The sequence below is a fragment of the Uloborus diversus genome, chromosome 10 (genome assembly GCF_026930045.1).
Source record: "Uloborus diversus isolate 005 chromosome 10, Udiv.v.3.1, whole genome shotgun sequence".
In the NCBI taxonomy this organism is placed as follows: domain Eukaryota; kingdom Metazoa; phylum Arthropoda; class Arachnida; order Araneae; family Uloboridae; genus Uloborus; species Uloborus diversus.
The window spans coordinates 24,496,095-24,515,385 of record NC_072740.1 but is presented as its reverse complement, the minus strand read 5'-3'; the positions used below and the strand labels follow the sequence as shown (position 1 = coordinate 24,515,385).

General features: G+C 33.8%; 1 protein-coding gene across 1 annotated transcript in view; it reads left to right on the top strand.

Moving 5' to 3' along the window:
* LOC129231280 (chitin synthase chs-2-like) overlaps positions 1-7,336 on the top strand; it is a 36,438-nt gene extending 29,102 nt beyond the window's left edge. The window contains 5 exon segments of the mRNA XM_054865566.1: positions 137-301; positions 1,635-2,187; positions 3,391-3,405; positions 3,614-4,372; positions 6,344-7,336. Of these exon segments, the coding sequence (XP_054721541.1) occupies positions 137-301; positions 1,635-2,187; positions 3,391-3,405; positions 3,614-4,372; positions 6,344-6,711 (1,860 nt within the window). The 3' untranslated portion in view covers positions 6,712-7,336.
* The last annotated feature ends 11,955 nt before the right edge of the window (positions 7,337-19,291 follow it).

The window sequence follows — 19,291 nt, the reverse complement described above, 5'->3', positions numbered from 1 at the left end:
GACACTGGAAAGGAGTGAAAATTTACTCAGTCTGAGTTAAAATCGCTGGAATTTTTTAAGAGAGTAATGTGGTTTTATCCAGTTACATTTATTTCTGAGTTAAGCTCAAAATTAATAAATTTTTCATCTGTTTTAGATCATGGTGGCGCAAGTTATGAGTGCAGCTTACGCTTTGTTGATGATGGCTGTATTGGTTGGTACTTCTATTCAGCTAACAGAAGACGGCGTGGGCTCACCTTCGTCCATATTTCTCATAGCATTGTCTGGGAGTTTCTTTATAGCAGCCCTACTACATCCACAAGTAAGCACATAATTCCACTGAATTCTAACGTTTATTGGCAATGAAAATATTTTCTTATTTTTATGCAACGAATTTCAGTTGTTTTTCTACTTTTATTTTTCATTACTTCGCGAAATCAGAATGCAATACAAGTATTCAGTCGCGCAATATTTTCCATCAGTTGACATGCCTATACTTTAAAGCTACTGATTTGACACTCAGCGATAACTTGAGCCTATATTAGCGTTAGCTACCTCAAGAGCAATAAATATAATATCGGATCTTCATATTAACAATAACATATCAACAATCAATGCATACCCATTTCTGTCATAGCCTGTCAAATGACCGGTAGTGGTAAATAACGGTACACAAGAAGTATTAATCAAAATAAACTGAGTACAAATTAAAAAACTAAAACATTATACAAAAGTCGTGAAGTCAAATCTGCAAATGCGATAAAAGGACATTCGTATTTTCAATGTAAAAGTTCATAACAGGTTTTTAGACCTATTAGAGGTACGTTTAGTGTTAAATACCTTCATCTTCATGGTAAACTTGCTGTTTGCTGCGTCTCAAAACTTTGGAAACTAGAGTTAGAATAAATTCCTTCTGTCTCAGCAACTAATAGGGTCAGAGAAATTGTAATGGCATTTAACTTAAAATACCAAATTTTCTCTCACTGGAGAATTAGGAATAAAAAATTAATTTTGATGGAAACTGACATAATACTGTTGAAAATGTAAAGGTTTTTCGATACCGTAAATTGATTGATCCTCTATTGGTTTAGTTTCGTGCATACAAGTTGAATGGAATGTGTCTAAGTTAAAGTAAATGCCTCAAGGGGATTAATGTAAAAATGGTTTTGAATAAATATACCCAGTATGTCTCTAATCCTTTATCAAACGTCTCCATGTAAACATAAAATCTAACATTACTCTCAGCTTTTGGGGTCATCCTTTAAACCTCTTTTCGAGATGGAATATTAAAAAGTGTCTTAAAACGCATTAAAAATCTATGAGAGAAAATACAGATATTTTCAGATTCAAAGCAATGTCAGTAAAATGAGACATTTTCCGTGTTTTTTTTTTTTGTTCATTGGATAATTCAAACATACTTAGCCCCCCTTCTTGCCTCTTGCGGCGCTGCATATACGACCCCGCCTGCAGCGGGTTGCTGTAAAACTCAATTTTCCGGGAAACGACGAAGTGTTACTTCGGGAGCTTTGCCCTATACTACTCCCTTCCCCTGAGATAACTTAAGTTTGCTAAAGAAAGTTTATATTTTTATTAGTTATGCAATAATTCAAAATTTGTTTCTTGGAATATCATTAAAGTTTCTTGTTTTGTTTCAGGAATTTTGGTGTGTAGTTCCCGGATTACTCTACTTCCTCAGTATTCCATCTATGTACCTTTTGCTTATAATTTATTCTCTTGTAAATTTGAATGTAGTCACTTGGGGAACACGAGAAGTTCAAACTAAGAAAACAAAGAAAGAGTTAGAAGAAGAAAGAAAAGAACAAGAAGAATTGCTTAAGAAGAAACGAAATCCTGATTTGCTATCTTTCTTGGGCTTAGGAGGCAGCGGCAATGAAGAAGGCAGCATTACATTAAGTCTTGCCAATTTGTTTACTTGCATGCTTTGTACGTACCCAAAATCTAATGAAGACAAAATGCATTTAATGAAGATCGGGGATCAATTGGAACAGATGAACAAGAAAATTTCTAGTTTGGAAAGACAACTTGAATTGTCTCATGCTATTCCATTCAGAGGAAGGAAGACTTCAGTTGGTGGTAGAGGTTCAGTTCGAGCTGCTTCAGAAGCAGGATTATCTGTAGTTAATGAGAATGATGATGATGAAGCAGAATTTGATTCTGGATCTGATATATCTCCCAGCGAAGGCCTTGGTAAGTTATAGGCGAATTTTAAGTCATGTAATATGTTTAAAATTATTGAATGGTAGAGTACAAGCCAAGGCCGTAGCCGGGATATTTTTTCGGGGAGGGACATGATCGAAGGCAAAAGTGGTTCCAGACATGTAATCCAGGGGGGGGGGGGGAATAGCGTTTAAAAATTATGTTTATTATGTTGATTGAAAAAATGAAACTGAAATGTAGTTGAAAAATAAGTATAAAATAATTATTTTAAAGAACTAATTAATTCATTAATATTTGATAATTAATTAGTATTACATCAGAGTTATTCATCATTGAGAAATGATAGTTTTATATAAGATCTCTATCATTTGTTTTAAAAATATATTAAAATTTTTTTTATTCAGATATATTTTCATTTTTTAAAAAAGAATTAAAATATCTCCCCACCCCCACTTTTTTGATGCAGCAGTCACCTATGTAGGTGGCTGATTAAAAATTTAAACTTTCAGGCCGAGTAAGAGATTACTGGAAGAGATTAAAATGGTCAAGTGAGGATAAAAATGAATGGGAAATAATTTTAAGCAAGAAAGGCTGTACAGACTAATTAAACGATACCATTATTGGAATTAAGAATCTAAAAAATCAGTCGAAGTATATCCAAAAGATCATGTATCCAAGAACTTCGGGGGAGGATTTGTCCCCACGGTCCCCACCCTGTCTACAGCCCTGGTACGAGCGGTTAACGCTTCAGAATTTTTTTTAAAAAATCTTATCAATAAATCTAAAGAGAGGTGAACTTTCTACACTCTGTTCAGGGAAAAGATAGACCGAAGGTAGACAAACAGGTTGCCAGAAAGCTGGCCACTATATACCAATTTGGGGATTTTCTCTATATTAAAAAAAAGTAAACCAATAGTATTTGCATTCTGCTTGGCATCAATTAGTTTTTGTTCAATTTGAACACGTGATTGATGTCGCCAAATTTCTTCTTTTGTATGTGGCCTATCTTTCCCGTTTCAAAAATGAAATGTTGTTTTTTTAAGCTGTTTCTTTTGTTCCCAAACTTAGCATACAGTAACAATGCAACTGTCACAACTGATTTTTTAAGTTGAAAAAAAAAGTTTCATGTCATAGATGTGGGAGTTAATTGGATGGTGTTGAAATATTATCAGTAAAAAAAATATCCAATAAATATTTACTCGAAAAACTAAGCAAAAATACTGAAATCCAAAGATTTGAAAGATAAAGGTAATCGTTTTTAGCATACGTGTGAATTGATTGCAAGCATTTGCAAATGCATTGAGATTTTAAATATCAAATAACTTTAACGGTTCTGAAGCTGAACGTTTAATTTTTTTAAATGTTGTCTATAATCTCATTTGTTAAAACACACGACGCTTTCTCACAAACACATTTTCTATTGAATTCTTGCTTAAAAAATGCTTTTCTTTTTCAGAGCCTAAGCAAGAAAGAGATGATTTAATTAATCCATATTGGATAGAAGATAAAGACCTTAAACGTGGCGAAGTGGAGTATCTTCCGACTGCTGAAATAACGTTTTGGAATGATCTAATCGACAAGTACTTGTTTCCTATCGAGCAGAACAAAGAACATCAAGCAAGAGTAGCGTCAGAGTTGAAAGAATTGAGAAACAAAGTTGTATTTGCTTTCTTTATGTTCAACGCACTCTTTATTCTAATTGTATTTCTTCTGCAACTTAACAAAGATCAACTTCATCTTGATTGGCCTCTGGGTGTGAAGACCAATATCACTTATATTCCGGAAACTAGCGAAGTGAGAATAGATAAAGAATATCTGGAACTGGAACCCATTGGATTGGTGTTTGCTGTCTTCTTTGCTTTAATTCTTGTCATCCAGTTTGTGGCGATGTTGTTCCATCGATTTGGAACTTTGTCCCACATCATGGCATCCATAGAGCTTACATGCTGCAATCAAAAGGTTGATGATATTAGCGATGATGCGTTCATCGACAAAAATGCTGTTCAAATAGCAAAGCAGCTTCAAAGACTCAGAGGAATAGATGATGATGAAAAAAGTGAAGAATCTTTGTATGGAGATAGGTTAGCACGAAGAAAGACAATTCAAAATTTAGAAAAGAGGAAGAATCAAAGGAACAGGATTGGAACATTAGACGTTGCCTTTAGGAAACGTTTCATGAACATAAATGTCCATGATGGAGAGCATGGAAATATATGTAAGTAATTCTTTATGTACCTTATAGTACACATATATTCGATATTGAATCGGTTATCTTAACCTTTTTTTTTCATTTCAGTTTGCATTAAATGAATATTTGTTTACGTAGTGGTATTATAAACTTAGATAGATGATGAACTTAAAAGATGGGACATTTAGGTTTCATCATAAAGAGGATATAGTAATGAAGCATTACTGATATCCTATGGTACACTATAAAATTAAAAAGCATAGAGAAAAATATATTCCGTATAGTAATTAGTATCTTACCACGTAAGTAAAAATAGGTTTCATGGTATGTGTAGCGTATCTTTGATTCAGCATATGAATTTGTCGTTTAACTAGAGGTTTTTTTTTTTTTCATTTTTTTTTTCAAAATAGTTTCTTTCAATACAAATTTTCTCAACAAATAAAACGCAAACTTCCCTTAGTAGTAACGTCTTTTGCTGTAGTGTGAAGAAAGTTCTTGTACGTCAAAAATTAAAGAATGTTATATTTCCGAAGGTATTCTAATGAAACCGATATTTCACTCATAAGTTGTATGCGAAACGTTCAATAAAGCTGAATTGATTGAGGTAACTTGAAATTCGTTATTTGGAACTAACCTTAGATGTCCTCTTCCTGAAATTAAAATTTGCTTTATTGATCCTGATGAAGCGTGGAATCCTGAAGAGAAGAAACTTTCCGTTCATTAAAGAAAACTTAACTACGTGGGAAAAGAAATGGTGGAACTTTTTTTCAAAAGAGAAGACAAATCCTCTTAAAAAAATCATTAGGAAGAGAGTAAATAAGAAATGCAGCTTGTTAAAATGTAGCTATACTAAAGTAACGTTTTTTTGGTCCTTATTAAAACTGTTTTTATTACATCATCTACGAAATAAGACTAAGTAATTAACATAAAAAAACAATTTTGCTCCCGGACGCACCTTGGAAAGCAACCCTAAGAAAAAGTGTGAGCATAAGTGAATTAAACCTTGAAATGCTAAATCAACTTGTTTCATTTCTCTGTTGAATAGGTAAAACTTGAGATATGAAATGTTTTTAAAATGTGGAGTAGACTCAATGCAATGACAGCTTAGGGCTCATACAATTTTTTAGATAAATCTTTATTCGGTTTAGTTTACATCGCATTAATTAAATGGCAAATTCTAAATTGTTTACACTTTCATGTACTTCCTCCGTCCCAAATTAGTCATCTGATTTAGGTCTAAAATTTTGTCATAAATAGTTGCTTTGTTAGAATACTTGTGTTCTAAAGAATTAAACTGGTAATTTTATTGCTTTATTTAAACTTCCCAGAGATTTCAATGTGTTATATTATCGGTCAACTACTACAATAATGTCTTTCCGAACCTCCTCGAAATTAGTACCAAATTAATTTCAAAAATCCAAGTTTTGTACATTCTTAGGCCATGCCTGATTTTGTGGGAACTCTTCCACCAGTAATCGCATAAAACTATCTTATAACTAATGAATTGTGAATACATTAGAAAGCAAGCTGATGGTTTCTGGAATGCTGTGGTGGTAGTCTTTACGAAATGGGGCACGACGTAATGGTGTGCGAACTTTCGATTTTAACCACATTTGGTACTGATTTATTGAGGGAAGGAGGGAGTGCTTGTAGGGGAGAAACCAACTTAACATTTTTGGAGAGCGGAAATTCTCAATTTACCGATTGAAATTTCAAATTTTGTCGAATAAAACTCCAAATTTTGCCAAATGGACAGACGAAATTTGCTAATTATATAATTTTGTAGAAGGTCAGAGTGCCCTCTCATCGGGGTGCCCCCGAGTGTTTGGTAAGTAAATGTTAATTGATAGCATAGCACCCTGAACTCTGTAAAAAAAAACATCAATGCTAAAATATTTAAATGTAACTACTTTTGGGCGCAGGAAGTGCTCATTTAGTAATGCTGTTAAGCAATGACACTAACAAAATAATATAATCTGGCTTTTCTTTCCTTTACAGCAACGCCAGTACTAAGTGGATTACATCGCTTAGGTCGAAGCCGGGAAACCCTCAGAGCTTTGGAACTGCGCAGGAATAATGTCTTCGGCAACAACAGCAAAATGGAAACTTTAGGTGCTAAAAACGAATTCAATGGTCGCAATAAGAACATTCGACCTAAGAATGGTGACGTCAGACGAGTGGACAAAATATTCCATAACCAAAACGGAGGTTTGGATCCCGGTTTCGGCAATAAAGCGTATGATGGAAGCTCGGACGAAGAAACGGGTGGTCGAAATCTACGAATGCAAATCTATGGCACGAAAAATAGCGCTGTGAGCTATAGGGAGGACACTGACACTGCCAGACGAAGGCAAAGCCACTTATGAACATTTAGGACTGGATGCGAAGTCAATGTTTTACAGTGAAACAATTTTAACAAACTTCAAACCAGAAGTGCATAAAGTGCGGGCACTGTATTGCCAATAACTTGTCACTGTAACTGATGTAACAGTTTAATATCTGCGTACTTCTTCCGTGGTATTAAGGTACAAATTCTTTAGTCTTATATCTATACCTCAATTTCTTTAAAATTGTTAGTCATTTGACACTTGTGCAATAATTTCTGTGACTCAAACTTCTATGGTCATTTTCTTTTAACTGCATGACACTAGAAATTGAAGCAATGAACAAATTTATTAGAACAAACCTTTTTTCGTGCAATTTCCGTTTGCTCAATTTTGCCTAGGCATTATCTTTTTTTCTTTACTGTGTAACACGTTTCATTACTTTTTACTGTTATTAACTGGGAAAGACCAACTTAAAACACCTTTTCCTTTCGCGATGCTATTCAATTGAATCTTTAAAGCTTTCTTTTGCAACTTCAAAAGATTTCAAGGTAAAATCGCGTTTTTTTTTCCACTAAAGTATGAGAAATGTAAGAAAAGAAATGAAAGGATCATATTTATTGCTTTTAATAAGAGTTTTATTTTTGTAAATTAGAGTATTTTTATATTTGACTGCAGCTTGTATTTTTCGCAATAAAAGTTGCTTTTACTGATTCTGATGTTTATTTTTAAAAACGAAATATTTTTTTCAAATGATTTTTTGCCAAATTTGTCCCGTGCTAATGAGTCTTAAAGTTCATTCCCATAGACGTAGATGGGAAATTTGTATTCTGAACATCGAAGGTATGAAATATGAACTCAAGATTATTTTAAAATTTAACAATATTATAAGAAATATTTAGTGGCATCTTCAGCTAGAGTTACAGCCGTTTCAACTGCAATAATTTCAGTATAAAGATTTGAATAAACGTTATGGGGCGTTATTTATTAATAATTTAAACTTAAAATTTTAAATATTTACATTTATTTGTTATTGAGTTGAATATTCATGACATCCTGACACTATGTAATAAATGCTCTATCGGCAATAGTGTGACTCTAAGGTGAAGCTTTTTCCTTACAATGTTCTGCTTTTGCGGAATTCGGCGAAAAAGAGATGTGTTTTTGGCATGGATTTGAGTTGGAATACTTTCACAGAACTACTGAAAGTTGGGTCCAATCCAACCCAATCTAACTCGGCGGAAATCACCTTTCCCTATTATCACAAAGAAAAGTCAACATTGTTTAGCTAAAGATTCAATTTAACACAGACACACTATGTGTCTAAAAAAGGAATGAATTACACAGTGACTTGTCGGATTTTTCAAGGTGAAGGCGGTGGTATAGGTTCACAACACTTGGTTCTATTTTAAATTCCATTAACATTTTAAACAGCAAATATTTTTTAAGTTTAGATTTTTTAAATCAAATCTAACCCGTAAGCTTGAAAATGCTACATTCAGAAACATGACTGGAATTCCCGAAGGATTAGTTTTCACTTTCGAGCCATCTGTAGAAGCAAATTTGTTTTCACTACAAAATTTCAAAGAGGAAGTACGTAGTTTGCAGTTTAAAGGTCTCGAGTGGGGTAAAAAAGTGCGCAACTGAAATAAAACCAAAAACATTATAAGGTGCTTATACTATATAGTTCTTTACTTTTTGCCTTTGCGGACTTCAGCGATGGTGGTATGCAGAGAAAAATTAAAGGTAGCAATTGAAGCTCCGTTCCTTTAAATTTTGACAAATTACCGTAACACTGAAAGTTTAGATTCCGAGTCACAACTGACTACAACTGTATTTATGTCGAGGACTGCATACTAAGTGCCTTGCCTCCATTATTTTTTATACCGATAGATGGCGAAAGTTTAGATTTAAATTTATTTTAAAGAATGGACAATGAACTAATAAAATAAGATGAAACTGTAATTAGACCGTGGAAATGTGGCAACTGCCAATCATTTCGGAAAAAGAGTCCATTCCTTAAAAGGAGTAGAGAAGGACAAGAAAAACATAGCTCACTCGAGGGTTTTCACAAATTTTCATTAAAAGCTGCCTTTCTTACTACAAATTTGACAACTGTACTAGACCCTACTTCATGAGAACTGATAACAGAAATAGACTAAAGCGTAATTCAGACATCGTCCGCACATCACGTTCGCCACGCAAAGCGGACAGCTGTACGTTTTCCGAAAAGGGAGAAGCATTCATACATTGCGAACACAAGTAAAGCACATGGCAGTACTCTCGTCCAATAGAGTGCGCTCATCTCGTGGATGCCAATGAATGCGACTCCTAACTCTATGGACGTCAGAGCCGTCAGATATCCAGCTTCTCATTACGTTCACGGGTCCCGCACAATACGGCTTGTCGTCATGGCAACGCCGGCCAAAAACTGGTTTTAGGGAGAGAAAAAAAGCGGAGCTCACGTGCCGGACGGACGACGTTTGAATGTTGCTTAAGAAGTTGCTTCTTTGACGCTAACGAAATGGGTATACTTGAATAGGTATTGATCTTGTCTTAGTACACAGAATTTTTCTGTTTCTTTAGAAGTTGATTGACTCTTAAATAGTATAAAACGAAAGCTTCCTCTTTCTTCCCTCAATGCATGCCAATGGCTTTTGAAATATGTATTTCAAATGTGAGTTTAGAAATCACGAACAAAGAAAGGAAATTCCGCCCAAGGCACAGGTGAGAATCGACCCACGTCCTCAAGCAGACGAAGTAGATGCTTTTAAATCCGCCGAGGCCCTAAACTCTCACTAGGAGCTATTTAGAAGAGAAGACGAAATGTTTCCTAAGTCAATCACCGGGCTACAATAGCGCTAAATTTAAACATTTTAGAGAAAATCAAGGTTTTACTTAATTTTACAATAAACTGATTTATTCTTGCATACTACAATACGCGAAAATGTATGACACGTTCACTGGTTGATTTGGTAGTCAAAGGTGTGAGAACTTTTTTTCCCCCTTAGCATTGAAATTCTAGTCATGCACTGCTATTGATTATACTGTGTATAATCAATTGATATAAACCAAAAATCTTGCTCATTGCAGGTATACTTTAGCTGCATTCGGAAACAGTTCACCCGATACAACGCGTGGCAGATCAGATTGCGGTTATGTCATTGGTGTTTTCTGGCGAGTTTGGTAGAACAGCTTTGTTTCCGAACACTCCGAATTACAGCGCGGTTAGGCTAGTTCAACATCAGACGATGCTCCAATCGAAGGGAGTAAGACTTGAAATACGACCGGATTGGCCTAAAGAAATACCGCGTGATTCGCTAACCTCGTCGAGACTGTGATGGGTGAGAACGGTTGCAACCGGTCCAGTGCCAGAGAGTGATCGCAAGTATTTCGGAACGCTGGTAGGTGAAGTCAAAGAACAAGCTGACGTAAACATTTCGAGTATTCCGAACGCTTGCGGTGCGACCGTTCCGTATTTCCGAATGTAACGTTTAAAACCACGGTAAGAAAAAGGTGCAGGGGCCTCAGAGTGAGCGAGTGGTCTAATAAGCGATTACTTCCCACACTTGAGGCGGTGGGTTTGACTCCCGCCCTCGCTTCGGGTGTACTTATCCTTCTTTGAGCTGTAAATTCTTTCATATTTTGTTTATATGAGATAGTGAGAAGCAAAGGGATGGAAGTGGCAAAATTAAAACTTTGGAGATAACCAGTACAAATGGTAGGTGAACCCCTCCTCTGTCCTGGGACAAGATACAGTTCTAGTAGCCCTGGTAAGTGCTGCTGTAGAGCATGATTTAGAAAAAAAATCAATGAAGATCTACCTAGGACGTAATCTTTATACGCGTTTTACTCGAAACTTGAAAATGTCCAATTATATCCCTTTGCTTCTCACTGCCTCATATGTATTCTGTACTATACGGAATAAAATATATCATATGTAAGGGAGGCGAAACACTCAGAATGTAGTCCCTATCAAAACAAAACTACGAAGAAGAAAAAGGTGCAAAGCAGGATACTGCACAGAGGACGGTCAACGACAGTTTGTAATGTAAACGCTGTTATCAAGAGTCTCTACTCCAGTTATAGTAGGGGAGATAGCGACCGAAATTTTACGACAATATATATAAGGCCAGAATTTGTTTTAATATTAGATTAGTTTACTTAAAAAAAGAAAACGCGAGTCTACCAAAAAGTTATCGTTGCAATAATTAATGAAAAATTTTGCAATATGTTGCAAAAACGTGTGAAATTGTCTTATATATATAAGGCTGAAACTCGGTAATATTATTGGTTACGTATAAACATAACGAAAAATATGTCTACCGCGTCCGAAGCTTTGCCGTGCCGTGTCTACCACCCACGCAAGGTGCTAAAAAATCAGTCAAATTTGACTTAAATATATAAGCCTAAATTTTTTTTAAATAATTGTTTATAATGTATAAAATATAAAAACAAAAGTCTACCAGTTGTGTTGTGTTGCAAAGGCATGATAGACGCCACGGAATGTCGACCTCGTGCCTCTATATACCGTTTATCGGGCCGCTAGCACTCGCTCAAAAAAGTTTGCTTGTCGTCGCGAAATTTCAATGAATAAAGCTGATTTATTTTTTAATAAATAGTTTAAATCCTGTTTTTATTAAGATTTTTAGTCTACCGTGACTAAGAGGTTGCTTAGTCTTTGGTAGACGTTGCTTAAATTATAAAGTAGTTGGAAAAGTATGAATGATTTAAACATATTAAAAAAATAATTTTAACATTTAAACAAAATTAAAAAATATTTTATTAAAATTAAAATTATGTACAAAATTATAGTGAAATTTATTTTTCATTAATAATGTCTTGACCTTTTAAATTACGCCTCTTTTATTTATTTATTTTTTATGGTCAAGTACTCATGAAATAAAATTTTTTGGATCGATCTTACATAACAATAAATAATTAAAAATAATCAAATGAACAGTACTTTGCATATTAATTAATCTTCACTAATAATAAAGCTGAAAGTCTCTCTGTCTGGATGTCCGGAGGATGTCTGTAGGATGTCTGGATCTCTGTGGCGCGCATAGTGCCTAGACCGTTTGGCCGATTTTCATGAAATTTGGCACAAAGTTAGTTTGTAGCATGGGGTGTGCACCTCGAAACGATTTTTCGAAAATTCGATGTGATTCTTTTCCTGTTCCAATTTTAAGAACTAAATTATCATAAGATGAACGAGTAAATTACGAAATTATCATAACGTGGAACCGTAACATGGGCACAAGCCAATTGGCGAGAAAATTCACCATACATTCTTTGTAAATATACAGGAGAACCAAAAGACCTTTTATTTTTTCTATTACGGGCAAAGCCGTGCGGTTACCACTAGTAACCTATAAAACTGTAGCAAGGAACATAATTTTATTTAAGTGAACTGTTCATCAGGTGCATCGCCGCTCACGTCTGACTCGCCCAAATAATTTTCGTTTTCGCTTTCGTTTCTGAATTCATATTCAAAATGTCTTACGCTCAACTTAGCATCATTGTCAGTTCAATAATCATCATCACTGTGAATGTCAGTACTATTAATTAGCTGTCTCGGTAAAATCATCAATATTTGTAATAGAAAACAACTGATAAAAAAAGGAAAAAATTTTATTAAAAGCCAAGTCTGGTTGAAAAAAAAAAATGATTACCTGAGGCAGAAGGCTGTGCTTCGAATGTAACATCTTTTATTGCTTGCGGTAATTGTTTTCAGTAACCCATTTAAAAACTTTTCAGTTGTCCTCAATTTTTCACCCACAATCAAGAGATGATAAGCTTTCAGATTTTTTAAATGAGAATTTGTCCGAATTTGCGAAATGCAAGCTGTTCTGAGGAAATGTTCATGAAGTTTAGACTAACATAGAGTTAAGGATGACGGATCAAAACTCTTCACGTTTTCGAGAATTACTTTATCTTTTTTCAAAATTTTTATAAACTTTTAAAAACGTAATGGTTCTTGCATCATTAATTTTTTCCATTTTATTTTGTCTGTACATTCGACGCACAACTCTTCCAAAATTTCGAGTTGTATTCGAATTTGCGACATGCATTTTACATTGTGCGATGGGTTACTCAAATTTGTTAACGCTCCTGTGTATTCTTCCGATTTTGTAAATAGAGGGATGGTCGGACTTTTCCTTTTCGGAAAAAAGCCGGATTTTGATCGCAACCAGTCATTGCGTGTAAAGCAACCAAGGCGGAACAAACGGTTTCTCCTAAATTCTTGTAAAGTTCAGAGACATTGATACATCTTAATGATTTTCCAACGCCAACTTCCATCCAGACCTTTATTTAAGAATTCAAAAACTTCATGTTAGCCAATATTATAACTAATACATCAGTATCTGAACATCGTAGGTGGAGGTCATATGGAGGCTGCAGCTCTTCAAAACTTACAAAGATGGTAAATCATTTTTGTGTCGGATTCTTCGCGGTCTGGGGCACGATTGAATATGATCTACTATTTTTACAACTTTTCTGTTGATGGTTTCAAATCTATAACACTGTTTGTAGTAAATATACACAAAATTATCATCAAAATAAATCACTTTTTTATATATCTTGTTCCCAGTTTTTAGTAAATATTCTAGCAAATCTTCTTTAAAAGTAATATTTTTAATTGATTCAAAAAGTCAGAGGGACATGTTGCAGAGTCTCCTATCTGAATTTTTTGACCTCTGTGAGTTCCGCTTAATATATCGTCGCCTCAGAACAACAGTAAGATATCTTAGTGTTATTTCTGGGATTGGATATCTTACTGTTGCTCTGAGGCGACGATATGTTCCTTATCTTTTATGGAAGGAGACGGGGTACGTGTCGAAAACAATTACTACGAATACTGCTGAACATACTTAATAATTTTCTCATTATCATAGCATAAGATGATGGAATTTCTTTCATTAGGTGTAATAAAAAGAATCCATCATAGATGAGAAATTTTGGTGATTCAGAATTGATGTTTTTTTAAGCACTTTTATTACACTTGGCCTGATTGTCATGGAGTAATCTGAGGCGTGCTTTTGCTTATATATTTCAGCAACTAGATCACTAAGAAACTTCTGGATTTTACTAAATGATTTGCTTAATCTTAAGGTACAACTTAAGGCTGAAAATTTAAAATTCTGAAATAACATCATTATTTCGGTTAGGATGGAAAATAGCAAATTTCATGTAATTTCCCCATTAAATGTTTAAATATAAAATCCATTGTTACAAATTTTGTTGCCTTGCAAATGTAATGTTAATAGTAATCATAATGAAAATTTTGAATCAAGTCCTCTCTGGAGCAAGAATGAAATTTATTCACAGTCGTTGCTTTCTTAGGGTTTTTATCCTCATCTATGCATCTATGCCAATAATCGATAACGGGGCTAAGTAAAAAGACGTATTAGGATCTTTATCCCAAGTTACTTATATGTTGTGAACCATTCTTTTGCGTATACAGCAACTAGACCACTTACAGACTTTCATTAAATGATTTGTTTAACCTTAAGGTACAACTTAACGCTAAAAAATCAAATTCTAAAGTAAAACTTTGTTTGAAAATGAAAAACTTTCAAATAACAGATTTTTTTTTAAAAAATACTAAACACTTTCCATAATGCACTCAAAAGGACAAAATAATTTTTCTGGGTCAAAAAGGACAATTTAAGTATTCCTGTAGTTTTTAATTCTTTGAAGAAAAAGATTTCACAAGCGAAGAAAAGTGCGCTCAAGTCATTTTAAGCCAAAGTTTCCCAATAAGAAAAAAAAATGCGTGTTTCAACACTCAAATTTATGATTAAAAGCTAGATAATGATAAAACATTCTCTACATGACTAGAACCGCCCTTTTCTTCGTTTGTGGTGTCATTTTCTTGGAAATTTTTGAAAACTACAGGAATTCTTAAATTGTCCTTTCTGACCCAGAAAAGTTATTTTGTCCTTTTGAGTGCATTATGAAAAGTGCTTATTATTTTTTAAAAAATCTGTTATTTTCCAGTAAATGCAGTAAGGCAGATTTTTCAGTTCTGCAGATGGCTATTATCTGTTGACCCAATTTAACATATGCTAAAGAAATATAAACATCAGCAGCAATGCTATCGCCGCGAAGCACTGGATCAAGTTTGCTCCAAAATGGCGGATGCGTCGGCTCCTCCACTATAGGGGTCTTACTCAGGCCCAGGCCCCAGACCCAAGGTTATTATAGGCGTGTCCTCCCCCTTTCCCCTCTTCTTTCTTCGCAGTAGATGAATAAACAGCTTTACTTCCCCATTTACGAAATATATTTGAAAAGGTGGTGATTCAAAATATTTTTGAAGTTTAATATATATATATATATATATATATATATATATATATATATATATATATATATATATATATATATATATATATATATATATATATATATATGAATAATATAACAAAAGTATGAATATCAATTTAAATATGATAGAAAATTGTAATCATAAAAAAATAATAATAATTGAAAAATTTCCATTTATAAAGAATGAAAAGATAAAATAATCATACTTTTCCAACTACCTTATATTTTAAGCAACGTCTACCAAAGACTATGCAACCTCTTAATCACGGTAGACTAAAAATTTTAGTGAAAATAGGATTTAAAATATTTATTAAAAAATAAATCAGCTTTATTTATTTCAATTTCGGGACGATAAGCAAACATTTTTAGCGAGTGCTAGCAGCCCGATTAACGGTACATAGAGGTACGCGGTCGACATTCCGTGGCGTCTATCATGCCTTTGCAACATAACACAACTGGTAGACTTTTGTTTTTATATTTTATACATTATAAACAATTATTTAAAAAAAAAATTAGGCTTATATATTTAAGTCAAAATTGACTGATTTTTTCGCACCTTGCGTGGGTGGTAGACATGGCACGGCAACGCTTCGGACGCGGTTGATATATATTTTTCGTTATGTTTATACATAATCAATAATATTACCGAGTTTCAACCTTATATATATAAGACAATTTCACAAGTTTTTGCAACATATTGCAAAATTTTTTATTAATTATTGCAACGATATCTTTTTGGTAGACTCGCGTTTTCTTCTTTTAAGTAAACTAATCTAAGATTTAAAAAAAAATCTGGCTTTATATAAATGATGTATTAAAAACTGTCACTATCTCCCCTACTATTAATAAACCGGATATTTTATTTCTTCTGTAAACGCGTCAATAGTGGCAATAAAGAACATCAAATTTAAGTTTTAAATCGATAAATAAGCTTTCTCGCATTTTTGTGCTGTACTGCTATATCTGCAGATGAGCAATGCGTGGAAAGGATCTCCGATTACTTTCGCCGACTTTGCAATGAATAGTCGATTAGAATTCAGAAGTACTCTCGAGCAACATTGTAGTAAGAATGTGTCATGTAATCTTATAGGAAAAGTGGTGGAGGTTGTACTGATGATACTAATATTTGAAAAAGGGTTAATATTTAGGAAGAAAGTGGAAATAATATTAAATCAGCTATTAGCTCAAAGAGACCAGGCATCGCCCTCCTAAGCATTAGAAGGTAAGTAACTCACTAGCTATATTTAAAATTTGAATGCTGTATGCATATTGTAGAATGATTATATCTAAGCCCCGGGGTGAGATTAACTTGAGTTAAAAAACGGTGATATTCAGATTATTACCGCGTTATATGTAGAATCTTATTCCGCATTGAGCCTTAACAGCAAAATTACATTTTTAAAAAATGCATCATAATTGTTTACCAATGTTGGAAAAGCGCGAGCCTCAACCCTTGCATGCACCAGCTGCAAGCGTTTTTACGCGCTGGTACAAAGTTTTGATTATGTGACTTTTCGCCAGGTATTACATCAGAAAACTTTTTAGAACTTTCAGTGTAGTATATTGGCGTTTCTCCCACCCCTCAAATGTGTTCACTGATTTAAAGTTGATTTTGAATATGCAGGGCATCGCAAAATAGAAATTAGACCTAACATTAAATTTAAGTACAAATTTGCATTTCGTTGATTTCAAAGTAAACTCTGCGAGTGAGAGGTTCAATAAGCAAAATAAATTCTTTTGCAATGAAAAGAAAAAACATCAAATAATTAAAAAATAGGAATGCAATTGAACAGTTGTATTTAAAAATATTTTTACTACATGGATTATTCCACAGTATTTTGCTGTGAAATGTCTCGCACGTTGCATTAAATCTTAAGATCTTTATATTTTCTTCACTGTAGTAACGCACTTAACGAAGTGTTCTATTATTTTTAACTCTCATTTTTATTTTTTCAGTGATCAAAAATGGGGCAGTTGCCCCGCTTTGAAAAAAGAATGCCTTTGCAAAAAATACAAATACAAATACAAAAGTGACGACCAGCAACAGGCTCTGGGCCCAGCTAGACTGGTCCTAGTCAATTTACAATCCCCAGTGAAGATCAATGGCCCTCTTAAAACTGTCTACTCCTTTGCTCATTACCACCTCTTCCGGTAAGCTGTTCCAAGGTTCCACTACCCTGCTAAAATAATAATTTTTCCTAATATCCATGTTAGCCTGAGATTTAAATAGCTTAAAACAATGACCCCTTGTCCTGTTTTCAGTGCTAAACTTTAGCCCCGTAACATCTTTCGTTTTAATAAATTTAAACAGCTGAATCATGTCCCCTCGGTCTCTTCTTTGCTCAAGACTGTACATTTTTAGCCTTCTAAGCCTGGAATCATAATCTAAGTGGGAAAGTCCACTTATTAGCCTTGTAGCCCGCCTTTGAACCCTTTCCAATACATTAATGTCTTTCTTAAGATAAGGAGACCAAAACTGAACAGTAAATGAGCACAGCTCCATTGTTTTCCGATGTGATTATTCATTTATGTTATGCCTTTTGCCCCCCTCCCCCCCTCCCCCCCCCCCCCGGGAAGTTTTGAAAGTTGGAGCTGATGTTTGAACATAATACAAATTATCTTACGAGAATCTTTCTAAATAGTATTATACCTAACGCATAATACACTAGATGGCAGCACGACTACAAAATGAATAATATCACTTGTCTCCTCTATAATTTAATAACACTGTACGGCAAAAAATAAAACCTTCAAAAAGCTTCCGACACTATTCTTGCTGATTCTTGTTTCAAATGACCCCTTAAAACTAAATATTACCAAGCAAGGATGGAGACTCATGGAGGTATTCCCTCCTAAAATATTTTAAAAATCAACAAAAAAGTATCTTTTTTTTTCATAGGTGTTGTTCAATTTTTTGACTTATTTTTGGTGAAAAACCAGAATATTGGACTCTTTCCCATGCGCTCATTGTCCAAAAAAAGAAAAAAAATAACGTTGTAAAAAATCTCGTATAATGATAATCGCACCTCAAAAAAGAAATCTCCCGTGTTTATATTTTTTAATCTTCCGAATGTTCATACAAATTTAATAATTAAAATAAAAAAAAGCAAAATTTTGATCAATGCTTGCTTCTACAAAGATATCACTACTTCAGTTAAATTATAGTAAGTTGCATTGATATAAAAGGTTCAGTTTTAAAAAATATAAAAAAATGTTGCAACTAAAGGGTGGTAGAGAGGCATTTTATTTGAATGATTCATTTGAATAAAAATTCAAATTTGAACCTTTTCAATGAATGCTGAATTGAGAAGATTAAGTGGTTTTTTTTTTTCAGTGCCAATAAAGAGTAGGTTTTTGATAATGTTTCTTCCTTCTTTTCAGTCTTTAATTGCACAACGTCTCTCAAATAAGCAATAATTATGTAACTGTTTACAAACAATTTCAGGAATTCAATTGAATGAAATAAGAGAGTTGTTGCACTTTACAAAGAAAAAAAAAAGTGGGAAGAGCTTATGAGAAATAGCCGTTTGAATTTTTTTATGTCTTTAAAAATGTTCAGAGCGTTTTTCCTATTATTCCCTCTGGCCTTATTATTATTTTTCGAAAAATGAAAGTTGAAATTAATGTCAGATAAAAGCAATTTGTACTAAATTATACCATCTTAACAAAGAAATCGGCTAATTTTTGTACAGGGGAGCACCGAACTTAAATTATTGGGAGAGCGGAATTATATTAATCTCATTAATTAATGCCATAAGATAATTTTAGTGCTGCCATCTGTTAACCCACGCTGGAAAGATACCTAATTGAATTTGTTTTATTGAAGCTAACAAAGTGCTGCCACCTAGCTTACAAACCAAGAATTTCAAAAAATTGATTTTATTATAACATTTTTTTTTAAACAACAAAAATAATGTATATTTATAAACTAAACTCTCCCATGTTTCTGAGCATGAATAGTCTGAGTAAAAATTTTAAGACCGGTATTTGTCTTGAGAAATTGACATTTCTTAAACAGAGGATCAAAAAATCATTTGAGTGATAATTATTAATCTTAAATCAGGGGTGCCCACCTATGGGGGAAGTTATGGCGCCATTGAAATTTTCAGGGGGGATTTGATGGGTATTCTTCTAATTTGGGGGGCTCTTGTTTTTGGGGGTCTCCGCGATATTGAGGGGGTGCTCCCTTGCCCTTAGGGGGGAGAGCACCCCTGCTTAAATACAAGTAAAAAGACCAAAACAATAATAATAATAATAATAATAATGTAAGTTTCACTATCAGAAATATTAT